This window comes from Capsicum annuum, chromosome 9 (assembly GCF_002878395.1).
Source record: "Capsicum annuum cultivar UCD-10X-F1 chromosome 9, UCD10Xv1.1, whole genome shotgun sequence".
NCBI classification, from domain to species: domain Eukaryota; kingdom Viridiplantae; phylum Streptophyta; class Magnoliopsida; order Solanales; family Solanaceae; genus Capsicum; species Capsicum annuum.
The window spans coordinates 139,416,433-139,430,791 of NC_061119.1; the positions used below are offsets into that span (position 1 = coordinate 139,416,433).

General features: G+C 36.7%; 1 protein-coding gene across 1 annotated transcript; it reads right to left on the reverse strand.

The window, feature by feature from the left end:
- Window positions 1–348: 348 nt before the first annotated feature.
- Window positions 349–13,330, reverse strand: LOC107842577. The gene is made up of 9 exons (XM_016686498.2): window positions 10,403–13,330; window positions 8,307–8,448; window positions 8,134–8,216; window positions 6,678–6,916; window positions 6,044–6,130; window positions 4,105–4,204; window positions 2,176–2,386; window positions 1,124–2,020; window positions 349–737 (listed from the first exon to the last, which is right to left on the reverse strand). The coding sequence occupies exons 1-8, from the start codon at window positions 12,746–12,748 to the stop codon at window positions 1,218–1,220; spliced, it is 4,011 nt and encodes a 1,336-aa protein (XP_016541984.1). The 5' UTR covers window positions 12,749–13,330; the 3' UTR covers window positions 349–737; window positions 1,124–1,217.
- Between the last annotated feature and the right edge of the window lie 1,029 nt (window positions 13,331–14,359).

Sequence of the window (14,359 nt, forward strand, 5' to 3'; positions counted from 1 at the left end):
ATTCAGTCAAACCAACCTTCACACTACTACTCCCGCCTTCCTATCATACATGAAATTTGTCTAAACGACCAATGGCAAATCTAAAACTTTCTCTGACTATATATATCACAGACACTAAAAAGGATAACCCGGTACACTAAAGCTCCAGCAATGCACAAGGTCAAGGGAAAGATCGACCACAAGAGTATTGTGCACAGCCACACCTTGCATTGTTACACGATCTCCAGTAAGATATTTCAAATTGAAGAGTGGTCTTAATTTTACACGGGACAAAAACAATTTCCACAAAAGTAGTGAGTTATGGCAGAGAAAATAGGACAAATAGGTAACTTTCAAAACCAAAAGGGATTAAGGGAAAATATGCAATGCAATTGAAATTATTACCATGCAAATGATACTACAGAGCAAGAAGCAAATTGAATGGTCTCATCGTCATTCAATGCGTTGTATAAGGTGGTTACCTAATACACAACTCAGAAAACCCTACTTCTGCACCTAGTTATACACATAACAATCCAGACTGTAGGTCAGATTATCCCTGATCAATACTCGTTCACCCACTGCCATGTAGGAACCATCTACAACTTTCAACCAAAAAAGAGCTTTTCAGAAACCATAGCACCGCCTATGTTCATGTCAGTAAATTACATCGAGGATATACACTTGGCTGTTTCGGTTGTTGCTCAATAAAAGATCAAAATTAGCATGTTACATCTTCAAAAATCTACACAACATACCTGCAACAGAAACAGAAAATCAGAGCTCGACATAAAATTCAGAAATCAATAGAATTGGACAGTGAAGAGAGATCCTTCTCACATATTCCAATAAATATGCAATATGAAATACACATAGAATTGGATCATTGCAGAAAATAACTCATTTTGTATAGCTCTCTCTGTATACACTTTGCATATGGCTCGTTAACATGTGAAATAGCTTAAAGATTAGGCAAAATAGCTTCACCGGTAAAAATAAAAAATGCAAACCACAAAGACCCCATAAAGAGGAAAAGAAGACACATTGAAAAAACTTGAGAAATCATACACCATTGGCTGCTTAACAAAACCAATTGTCACTTTTAAGGGAAGGAAAAGTCCACAACAAATAGAAACGAACTTACATATTGAGCACCCTTCTATTAGCACCGCAGGAACTCATACTGCCTCAGGGTTCCAAATCAAACAAACTACTAATATGAACAAGACACTAGTTCCTCAGTGGATTTTTGCAGACAACTGAGCTACGTCTTGGAGAGACTTTGAATCAAGGGACAAACCATGAGCATCCACAGAAACTTCCTTATGGTCCTTGATGTTACTTCTCACAAGTTCATGTGAAGTTCCTTGACTTGCCAAACGAGAGTTCAAACAAGACAGGTCTAAGGTAGATGTTTTATCACAAATATAGCCATTAGGAATAGGTAGATCTAAACAACCCATAACTTTTTCTACCTGATGAGAGGCCTTGGAAGTAGCTCTTACCGAACCAGTAGAATCACACATCAAATCAGAAGTCATTTCACTTGAAGCAATTGAACCTTTTCCTTCAGGAACTTCAAGTGTGTGACATGCATTTATACGGCAAACCTTGTCAAGGGATTCGGAGTTGGTATTCAGACACACTTCTCTTTTGAGCAGACAACTGACAGCTTCTTTACTATCTTCCATACTGTGAATGGCCCTCTCCTCATGAATTGTTGATATAGGTGCCACAGGAGAAGAAATTAGTGTTTTGCCTTCCATTCCACTTACACAATGTTGAGCCATCTTCATCCGATTTTGTCCATCTGTTACGTCGGAGGAGACAGTTCCCCAACCAGGTTGTGCAGAAGTGCAATTAGCTATCCTTTCAGTTTGATGAACAGCAGGTTCAGAAGCATGACAAGGAAGACAATTTCTGCAATCGGACGTGTCATTCAAAACGCCATCAGCTGTATCGAGACTTGATTCTACAGGCAAAGTAGCACCTTTATCATCCTGGTTGAGCTTGACTTCAGAGGAAGCATCAGCATTAGACCCTGAAAAATAGTTTTACATTACAAATTCCAGCTTTTACGCACGTATTGAAGCTGATTTGTAAAATCAATTTGATAAGGCATCATAAGAAGCAACGATCTTGAAAAGATAGATCGCATATGGATAAACAAGTACAGTATCAATACATATCAGATACCTGTTGAAGTAACTTGGCCTTCACTGAACTGATCCTTCAATAGGGACTTCTCTAACATATCCGTGCCAGGGAACACTATCATACTCATGTACTTCATTTCCTGTCTCTTTGATTTTTCAAGGGGTTTGAAACCAAAAACCTTCGTCCATGTTTCAAGAAGTTCTGGTATAGCAGGTATAACCAGCTTCTCAACACCAAGAGAACAAAGAGCCTGGTAAGAGTTGCAAAAAGAAAGATTTCAGTTAGCTGCTTAAGAGCAAACAAATACTTTTTGGCTCCAGAGCACTAAAATACACATGTAGATTAATCAGCTCCACATTCCCATACAAATAACATAGGCTTCCATGAATTATATAATATTTTTCAAATAGAAGCTCTAGGTAATAAAAGAACAAAAGTATTTATGAAGCAAAAAGAAAAATCCACGAAAACCTAGAAAATATAGATGGTAAACCAATAAAATATATAAACTCGTCAACTAGAATTTGGGGGCCAAACAGTCAAATAATTGATAAAAAAAATAGTCCACCTTCATATTTTATGTGATACTCTTCCTTTCAAGGTATTCCAAAATGTCTGATACCGTTCATTTCCTAAAAAGAACACTATTCACAATTTTCAACAATCCAATTGATTAAATCATTCTAATCTTCAACTTAGATGTGATATTTTCTCTATCAAACTAGTTTTCAATTATTACCTTACGTGGAGTGTGGAGAAGCATTTGCAATCCCAATCTTTTTCTATGTAGCCGTTTCTTTTCCCCTCCTATTTTCTGACCTATCATGCCAAAACCAAGGGGACACACACACACACACACACACAAAAAAAAAAAAAAAAATTTAAGGAGGCAGAAGCGGCTGGTGTTGATGGTGGGGGAAGCAACTGACTTCTCAAGTGGTGGTGGTGGCTTTAGAAAGGTGTTGCTATTGGTGGTGGTTGGTTATTCTTGGGGTTGCCTGATTACATAGAGATGCGGTGAAGCGTGAACCCCTCCTATTTTCTGACCTATCAAAAAAAAGGGGACACACACACACACACACAAACAAAAAAAAAAAAAAAACTTTAAGGAGGCAGAAGCAGCTGGTGTTAATGGTGGGGGAGGCAACTGACTTCTCAAGTGGTGGTGGTGGTGGTTTTAGAAAGGTGTTGCTATTGGTGGTGGTTGGTTATTCTTGGGGTTGCCTGATTACATAGAGATGCGGTGAGGCGTGAAGAATAAGTGAAGGAGTTCCATGGGTATGGTGGTGGTGTACAGGAAAATGGAAAAAAGAGAGGAGGAAGAGGAGCGGTTTTGGGCAATGAATGTGGGGGGGAAATTTGGATTTCCACATGTAGGCTTGCAGTGACAGCACCTCACACCATGAAATTGGTTATACATGTCTCAGGATGGTGTTAGGTTCACTTTGAACATGATTAAGGGTAAGCGGACACCCGCAAAGTTCAGGTGTGTAAGATATTTTCACGACAAGTTCAAGGGACAAATATGTATTTTCACTTGTTATAAATATATCTATTATATCTAAGGAATTTTGAAATCATAGAAACAAAATTCAAACATTTAATGAAATAAATCCAAATCTCACATTTCCTGAGTCTCTCAGGGACAAACATTTTAGCTTCTGCAGGTAATGGGCAAATACTCGATACGTTATATGAGTACAAGAATCTAGCCCTTCTTAAGAAGAATTATCTCTTTTCTATAGATTTTTTTTATTACTAAAGGACATATCATTTATAGATATCCAGCAATAATATCATGATGTCAAGTCTGTTGGAAAAGACACTAGAAGATTATACATATAGAGTAAATAAAACCATCAATACACACTTCAAGTAGAGAGAGAACTATAATGCAACTCTTTTTCTAAGGAAAAGTAGTATGCCACTCAAAAAACGCGAAAAGTATCAAACTAGCTTATTACATACCGTTTCAATTCCTGTGAGAAGCCGACGGGCCATTCCTTGAAGACGATACATATACCGGGTACCAATAAATGGCATCTCAGCAACCTGATTCCCGTGAATCCTACGTATAGAGTAGAATCACTTTGAGTTGCTATTATCACAATTCTTGAATACAAAAGAGAGTCAAACTCAAATAATACTAGATACCACTACTACAAATTTCTCCAGAATCCATTAAGCACAAGAAGAGATGTGGCGAAAAAATAAAAAATAAATAAGCACATTGAGAGATGGGACACATCATCAAGTGTCAATTTAGAACATGTAGGTCGATATTCAAAAGTAGTATATTACATCCCTTTATGGAGTACCTATATCGCATGTGCCTGGCTTTATATTCTGGGCTAGACAAGTACGCCACCCTGTCAACCAGTTCAGCCCGGTATCTTTGTATATGAATTTAGACTATTGCCACGCATAGTTCAGCAAGAGTAAGTGATCCTTCACACACTTAAAAGCCAAGTAAAACAAATAGATGCTAACCAGAAGTGGGGCAAACATATAGTTTATAGTATAAAACATAATGTTGCTCCATCCTGCCATCTACCAAAGGACAAAGATATCACAGCATACAACTGTTTACTTGTGGCCAACTTTAAATTCACGGCATGGTCATTAAAAGCCAAATGAAATAAACTAGGCAGTTTGGCTGTTTGAATAACTTCTAAGTTTTCAACTGCATCAGTCACAACAAAGTGCAAAACCATAGGACTGATCTGATTCTACATGACTTATCAAGGACAAGAATTGCTTATATTATAGATGTAAAATGTCAATTCAAGTGCCTCCGGATTGCTAAGTAAGCAAAAGTAGTATTTCATTTAATCAGAACCACCCTAACAAGAAACAAACCAAATATAGCAACTAAGTAATCTGCAGCAAGTATAGACTAGATCATATTATCACACAGCATCTTTGTTGGAACCGTACATCTTAAAAGAAGCACTAAAACTTTTCCGGTATGATGTTGATCTGAAGCTCCCGATTTCTGTCTATTAATATGCACACTACGTTGAGGCGCCATTTCTACAACATTGAACCATCATGTTCTGGGACCTAGGCTCAGAGCTAGCGCTGCAACCCCCAGCTTTTCAGTTAAAAATATTCCAGGTTTCAAGGTAACAGATTCAGTTATAGAAATTCACTTGAGTCTTCAGCCAATGCTAAAATGCCGCCACAATTCAGGTTCGATTCGTTACTGTTTATGCAGAGAAAAGGACCCTTAACCTCCAACCATGAAGTTGGGAGTCATAAAGGGAGCAAACACGGGACAGAGACACTGTTGGCTCCTAGATAGGGGATTCTTGTGGGGCCAAAAAAGCAAATTTGGTCATGAAGCACATAGACAGAATACAGAATCATGATCTAAGTTGCTCGGACTCGGGTGTGGGTGTCCGATATGGGTGCGAATCTAGAGGTTGGATCCTTTGTGATCTAAATTTTTAAGATTCGGGGATATGGATCCAGGTATAGATACAAGTGTGGGATTTGGCTAAAATTAATTCAAACATCTAAAAATAGAGTTATGAAACCTAAATTATGAGATATTATGTGGAATACTTGAGGAGAAAATATTGATCAAAACTCAAGAGGACTTTCCTGGAAGGAGATAAAAGGAAAAGGAGTGATGTAGAAATTCCTATATACAATGTATTCCATTTTCTTCAATTTCATCTTAAGCTTTTATGTTGATTACAAAAAATCATTGGATCTGTCCTTCTAAGTCAGTTATGGTCAAAGTACCTAAAACGGGTTAACCAAATCGGATACAAATAACACACACGTGTCATGTCGACACGGGTGCGGCACCAATAGTGAAGAGTTCATCAAGAACTTAGATCATGATAATTAATGAGTACGAAATACTACAACGAAGACTAAAAAATCAACTAATACTCACCTTATGGAAGCAGCAGAGATAAGCTCATCACCCTTCTCCAGAATAATAGTGTAGAATCCACTGTGGTTCAGCCGCTTAAAGTTTGATCTGGCAAAAAAAGAGGAAAATAAAGATAAACTTCTCAATCAACTTACTGAAGAAAGGTAAATGCCTAAATCATGAACCGTGTACACCATCACTGGAATCATTTAGTGTACAACTGTAGTATTAAAAACAAGGACAACTTTTCAGAAGAATTATAATACAAAAAATAAGAATCAAAAATTTAGAATCCAATGAAAAGGTTTATGTACCATTTCGGTGCAAAAAACTAAAAAATAATCTCACATCAATACCATTGACATGCCCTAATGATTAGAGATAACAAGAAAAAATAGAAAATTAAAAGTTAGTTGCTCTAAAGTCGTCTGGACAACAGACTCAGTAATCCAAAAATCAACAAACACTTTCCACACTTCATATCTAGAACTAACAGAAGAAATAAACTCTATATGGAATTCTTCAAATGGCATTACTTATAGACAAAGTATGACTAGACAGGAATAGAAAAACTCATAATAGAAACAAATTGATTATGCAGTCCCTTTAATAGAATTTCATACGAACATTTATCGCAAGCTTCAGAGATGCTCACCCGCAGCTATAAACAACACTCTGAATTATATTGATTTTACTTCGCTGGTCAACTATGGGCACAAAACACTCATTCATAATGGAGAAAGCAACAGCTAAATTGCAATTGCATTCAATGTCTACTAGATTGTCAGTCAAATTCGCATCCCTGCCAAAATCACGATGTTGAAGAAGTCTCCAACAATATCCTTCATCCAAGTCATGCTTTACACCAAGAAGCAACTGCAGGACCTCAGAAATCTGTTGAAGAACATGTGAGATTATTTTACTGCATAGACACTCATATATATTTGTATATATAAATTGTATAGATATGATTTACTCCTAGGCTGATAAAGAAAGTTCTACATAGTATTCTAACTTATAGCACAGTCTTGGATCAAGCGAGACCTCATCACTCACGAGTCCACAGGCTGATAAAGAAAGTTCTAGATAGTATTCTAACTTATAGCATTGTCTTGGATCAAGCGAGACCTCATCACTCACGAGTCCACAGGCTGATAAAGAAAGTTCTAGATAGTATTCTAACTTATAGCATTGTCTTGGATCAAGCGAGACCTCATCACTCACAAGTCCACGGGCTAAAGGGCACCTTTTGGAAGCCAACAAACAAAACAGGTAGCCAAAAAATGTACGTACCAAAAGGAGATGTTCATATAATGAGTAACGAACTGCCAAACTTTTGAACGTCCGCTTTCTATATTAAAAAAATATAAATTATATGCAAGCACCGAAATAAGCAAACTGCCAAGATTTTTGTTTTAACACTTCGCTACTCATCATGCGAACTCTTCCTTTAAATAAAATATGCAGGTCTTGAAGTTATGGCATTGAGGACACAGTGTCCACTTTTTTATTTGTGAGTTACTGTGAGTTTGTAATTAGCTGGACAAAAAAAAAAAAAAAACTTTTAATTTGTTTGTATTAATTTCAGAAAGAGTTATTCACTGTGTTGACTTGGCGTAAGCACTTGATATGGTCAAGTTTTTATCATAACGGGATAGATGAGATTCTTATGATGTTTCCTCAGAGATTTTGTATTCAAGCTTTAGGAACAAAGAAACCCGATAAAAACGCTTTCTCATTTAATGAAAAGTGAAGCGCTCATAGGTGGATCTATAGTTATACTTACGGGTTCACATGAACCCGATAGTTTTTGCACAAATTAAGGATATGTATTTAAAAGACATATTAAATAATACAAAGTTTATGTATTAGCTATACAACCTATACTAATGAATAGGATGTATAACTAATACATATATTACTTACTACACTGAAAACACAACCAAGCAAGGTAGTTAATATTGCCAAGGCTAATACATGTATCATTTTCTCTAATACATCCTACCAACGACCCCTAAGTACTATATTTAACAGAAAGAACTTGAATAAATATAATTTAAGCTGATAATGTTGCAGAAACTGCATTTTATCTATTTGAACGAGTGTGATACCTTCTGGCATCCCTTTCCGCAAAATAATAGATCATTAGAATCAAAATCCAGAGCACTGTCACCGGGGACACAGGGCAAATGGACTGCAAACGTCAAAGCAGGTACATTAGTCTAGTTCACTCAATACATTTTACAAATTTAGAGCAAAAAATAACTGAGGATTCAGAATATACATTTTCCCTCACACAAATGGCATGTTAACAATTCAGAGACTGGCATAACATCCTGAACGTCATTCTCTAAGGAGCTTCTGACAACTGTCCCACAAAATTTGCATGAACAATAAACACATCTCCAATCTCCAGAAGGTAACTTCTGCAACATATTCGAAAACAGTAAGACATACTTTTACTTAAAATTTTAGGAGAAAGTTGTGAGAATTTAGGAGAGCACCAGAGACTACAATTTACAAGAAAATATGTAATATATTCCCATGAGCAGGCCTCGTTCTTTCTACGACTTGCATTGCTAATCTAATCTTTCTTTATATGGTAAACCTGTCTACACTATCTAGTAATGTTGGTGAATCAACCTCCAACCTTATGGAAGAAGGTGTAGGGTCTATGCTATTAATTTCTCTCCATATCTTCTAACTGCTTACACTTTGACAGAAATCTACTACTTGCCTACAAGAAGTAACAAAAAGACATTCACAATAAATCAATAATACAAAAGGCTTTTGGCAGCTGGGATGATAATGTCAAACATTGAACCAACTACTAGCTGCCATATTTATAGCTAACTTACCTTCCGGAATGATGTATACTCGAGTAAATCCACCATAGGAATGCAACACTTCTATCTGTTGGTGTGGTGTGATGATGATTCCATCAAATGTCCATCACCAAATAGGAAATTGACATATAGACATGCTTTTAGCTTCTCTATGCGTACACACTGTACACAGTATTACAATAAAAAGTATTTTGGAAAAGGAAAAGATGTCATACTCTTCCATATATGATGTATCACATTGCAACTTGTAAGTACTTCAGAATCCAGATAGAGAAATGTATAGGTTTCAGATGAGGCCTATTAGTTGGATAGAAGAATTTTAAGCACTAAAAATCCTAACAATTTGTTCATGGTTGAACCGAATTCCTACTGCTTTATTTTCAATTAAAATGTGTCTGATTTTCTGTATGTTCCTAGTATGCTCAATTTTGCATTTGAGGTGCACCTAAACCTTGAAGTAAGTCACCATGTCGACTGGTACTTTCCCTCATTTGTTTGGTGTTTCCTTGCTTCAATAAAAATCAGCCAACAAAATGTTTTTCTAAGTTAGATTAGTTGTTAAGGAAATTCTATTGGATGAATACATTAGTCAGAGTTACAACTTACAAAATTTACTTTAAGAAAACTAGTAACTAAATTCGTATTAAATAGGAAGTGACAGTTATAGCTAACATGTTATCTTACAATCCCTAGTCAATGACAACAACGTGAATACACCATTTCGGCAAAACCAATGGCAGTACCCCATGCATGTAGTACTCAATACAAGTATAAGACTGCACAAAATGCACCTCAAAGATCTCTGTGTTTCCTCAAAAGAGATTTACCAACTAGCCTGCTAAGTGAGTCATATAGTTGTTGGTTGCTTTAATCTCACAAGACACAACCCAAGATGAAACAGATTAACTATAACTCTTGGATACATATATACAACAATAGTTCAAGAAGACATAATATAATCCCCATCATACACAAGCATGCAGTACTAATAATGCTTTGGTATACTTCCATTAACAGGTTACACAATATCTCGTCCAGCTAAACAACATGCTAAGAATACAACAACAACAACATATCCGGTGTATTCCCACAAAGTGGGGTCTGGGGAGGGTAAGTGTACGTAGTCCATACCACTACCTCAAATGAAGTAGAATGTTATTCCAAAATGCAGCACTCCAAATTTTAGGTGCAAATGAGCAGGCGGTAAGGGGATTTTGTCATGCATATTGGTTAGAAGGGGCTACAAGGCTCTCTGTTTCCTTTTAAACCCCAAACCAAACCTGAAGCTGTATAAAACAAAACTATACAAAATCTCTACTAGGAAACCAATTAATAGAGTGATCCTAACATATATGAACCAAATCTTAAAATTCTCTAGAAGTATTGAAGAAAAAGAAAAACACTGTATTCTTTTCAGGATTAGCAGAAGCAAAAAGAGAGAATTATCATATTCTTTGAGCGTAGATTGAAGTAAAACTAAGACAACACAAAGGAAAGACAACATCGAAATAAATAATGAAGAAGATGGTCTTACTTGAATATCTAAGCAGCTCTGGTGGAAAGTTGAGGGGCAACTATCACAACATATCAAGTCACCCCCATCACCACAAATGTTGCATGTATCATCATTGGGGTCATCACCAACAATTTCCACAGAATGAAATGCAATACGATCAATATCTCTCTGCTTATTCCATGAGTCCACTAGACATTGCAAAAGAGACTGTCCTGACTGTAGAATCACATTCTGAAATGGCTTGCCCAGCTTACTTCCAGCATGGGATTCAAAATCCGCAAGACTCAATGTCACACCACAACAGCCACAACAAATTCCATCTCCCTTGAGCTTTCCTTCATGCTTCATTTTTTTCCTTCCACCATAAATGTAGTGCACATGAGCATCAGATTGAATAACCCCTAAATCAATCATCCACGCTAAAAGAGTGCGCTTCCCATCATAAAGTATAAACTCATCATCATCTGAATCACCTCCTCCCTGTGAGCTACGTGCCAATAGAGCAGGTTTTCTGCGTTGTCCATCTTCTTTATTTGATCCTAACTTTTTCCTCCGTATTGCCTCACTTGAGTTGTGTCCTGATTTGGAGCCGACACATCCTTTAGAATCTGAGCAACCTAAGTTGTTTTTGGCAGATTGCTTCTTGGGTATCTTCTTGCTGATCATTTTCTTGCTCATTTTACTTCCAACATCCTTGTGCTTCTTTTTAACCTTGTTCTCTTTCTCTTGCCTAACTCTGAACAGCGTGCTGAATACCTCCTCTGGGATAGGTGTAAATGCAGATGTGGTCTTATCGTCAGCATCTCCAGCTTCAACTTTCTGTTTGAGCTTCTTGTATGCCAAGGTGACTGACCAATGTTGCCTTCCTTCAGGATCATAAAAGATTGCGTCACTATAGTTTCTAGATTGCCTGAGTCTGTACTCAATAGTCCAACCTGCCTTCACAAGCATATCGATTATCTGATTTCTGATTGCCTGTTTTTGTTCCCTAAGACCCGATTCCACCACCTCAGGCTTGCTTCTTTTCAATTTACTTTTCTTCACATGACACTGATCACTGCTGAGCCTTTTGTTTTGATTATCTCCAGTACCCTCAGAATTAGCTTCAGCATTTGCCTGATCAGCACTTTTTCCATACTCAGAGTCCATCTTCTTTCTGATGTTGACCACCTCTTCCGCAGCATTTGTCTTACTCGCCTTTAGATGCTTTGAACCCCTAACAAAACCATCTGCTTTTTCATAATCCATGCCTCTCTTGGTACCCTTCAATTTATCCTTTTTGCTATTCGTCCGACTGGAAATTTCATTTCTCCCTTGCGTCTTTGGAGGTCTTCCGCGACGGCCCTTCAACTTTGGGTGCTTCAACTTTGGTTTCTTCAACTTTGGCCTTCCCCTCTTTTTCGGGATTGCATTGTCGTCTACCATTGTCTTTAGTACTTGTTCAGAAGAATCAATTTCGTTCTCTTCCTCTATCTTTATACTGAACACATCTTCATCCTTCACTCCATCAACATGCTTCTCGCCATTAATAACTGCCACTTTCTGGGACCTCAAGACCCTTTTAGACTGACCCATAGAAAGCACTTTGTTCACCTTCTGTCTTTTCACTTGATCATCATCATCATCGAGACACTCAACACCCTCCACTTTCACTCTTTTCCTCCCTCTACCTCTCTTCCCAACCTTAATCCTGCACTGATCAGTAGTAGCAATAATATCCTCATCATCAGTGAAATCGTCATCGTTATATTCACAATAATCCACTTTAAGTCTTTTCCTTTCACTCCCTCTCCTTCCAGGCGTATTCTGTCCTTCAACATTCCTTTCATCAACACCATCCTCCACAATCTTGCTAGTTTTGCCACTCCTCTCAAAACCTACCAAATCCGTACTTTCTCGCTCAGTTTCTCCTCCACATGAAGAATCAACCATCACCTTCTTTTTCCTCCCTCTCCGTCCTCTACCCTTACTCTCATCACCCTTCCCGTCACCACCTACATTGTCGCAACTACTCGAAATCAAAGACAAGCCCTCATCCTCCACCTCCATTTTAGCCTCAGCTGAATCTTCCACCGCCTTCCTCGGTCTCCCACGCCGCTTCCTAACAACAACCCCCACTTCCTTCTCCTCCGCCACACCAACTTCATCAACAACAACACTTGCCTTAACCTTATCAGAGTCAACAACAACAACATCATCATTTTCACATACATCTTTAACAGACTCATTCAAATCAAGATCTTGCCTACAAACTGAATCACTCACATTCACAGTCAAACTAGTCTCCATTTGTTCAGACGGATCCCTATTCAAATCCAACCCATGTTTCTTCTCTACACTACAAATTTTCAACCCTTCTTCCATTCTTGATTTTTTTTAGCTGCTAATTTTAGGTTTTTAAACAAAACCCATAAAATCAATAACTACAAAAACCCCTAAAACAGTACCAAATCATTCAACAAAAAAAAATGAAAACAAAGTCTCACCAGAAAATTCAAGAACCATGAAATCGGTGGAACAGTGACATCATAAAGAAAAACAGTGATTGAGGGCGTTACGATTTGGGGTTTTAGAGAGAGAAAGAAAGGAAAATTGTGGGTTTTAGGAGGAAAAAAAAATGGCAGAGTGAATGTTGAGAGAAAATTGTGGGCTTTCTTGTATTTTAGTAGTACTATGTATGTGTATACAGCTCTTTTCTTTGTTTTACGTTTTCGAGGTAAAGAAGCTGAGTGGACTAATTGTAATTTTGGAGGGAGATGACATTATTTTGGATTTATTTATTTTTCATTTTCCCTCCAATGATTCTTTTCTCAGAAGAAAATTATGGATTCAAAATATTACCTAGTGCAGCCTTCAGACAACATTTGATTAGCGTTGGAAAAAAAAATTAGAAGTATAACAGGAATGTTGTAGGTTAAAAGTAATGAATGAAGTGAAACTGAAACTCAAATATGTTGATGTTTCAATGTGAATTATTACAACTTAAATGGCTAAGTGGAGTCAAGGTAAGTAGGTTGATTATTGTGCGCTTCAGATCGAAAAGGTATAGCTATCTCGTTAAAATACAAAATTGATGTTGAAGATTCTGTTAGTAATAAATAATACTCTATATCTATTCTAAATCAGAGATTTTAGATTTTGAGCTTTATAAGTGAATCATTTTTACGTATTTTATTTTTCGAAAAAGGTACGAATATAACTTTGAATTTTGATAAATAGTACAGATAGTATAAATATACTCTTGTTGTTAATAAAAATGTCCATATATACCCTTCTTACTAATAGAGAGACACGTGTCACAATCCTGTTCATTTGCTTTGTTTAAATTTAATTTATACCAATTTTATTCAAAAATAATCGTAATTTAACCCACAGGCCACAACACAACCCAAATCCGACCTGTCTAATAGAAACTTTTTCTTCTTATCTAAAAAATAATAATAATCTTCACACTAATTACAAACTGTTGTCCTTCTAATCCCAAACAATAACAGTTTCAATAATAAAGTGCTCCCAAACTGTCGATTTCTTTTTATTCCTACACTCACAATACACCAGGTACCAGCTACCCAAACAAAAGGAAGTGAGTTAGGATGACATCTACTATGTTCTCATTTAAAATCTTTATTTTTCTCTCTCTATATATCTATGTTGAAAGAGATAAAGACGTATTTGAATTTATGCTTTGAGCTCTTATTATTTCGTATTTGAGGTTTCGAATGTGAAAAAGTGAAGGCATCTGGCAATTGAATTTCAACGCAATTTGGGTATGAAGGAACATACTTTTGTGCAGTGTTCTAACACTCGAAAATTTGAAAAATTGTTTCTAATGATCTATTAGAAAAAACATAAAGTAAAGAAAGTCATTTTTAATAATATTTTTGTTGTTTGGTTGACAATTATTTTATGAAGAAAAAAAATCTTTCATACCAAACACACCAGAAAACCAGCTTTCTGAAATGAAAGTTATTTAAG

Excerpts from the sequence above, each read along its gene's own strand:
- LOC107842577 (XM_016686498.2), bottom strand. The coding sequence starts at position 12,748 with ATGGAAGAAGGGTTGAAAATTTGTAGTGTAGAGAAGAAACATGGGTTG. Across the intron at positions 6,131-6,677 it reads AGTGTTGTTTATAGCTGCGG|ATCAAACTTTAAGCGGCTGA; the intron begins GTGAGCATCTCT and ends TTTTTTTGCCAG. Across the intron at positions 2,021-2,175 it reads AGGCCAAGTTACTTCAACAG|GGTCTAATGCTGATGCTTCC; the intron begins GTATCTGATATG and ends ACTATTTTTCAG.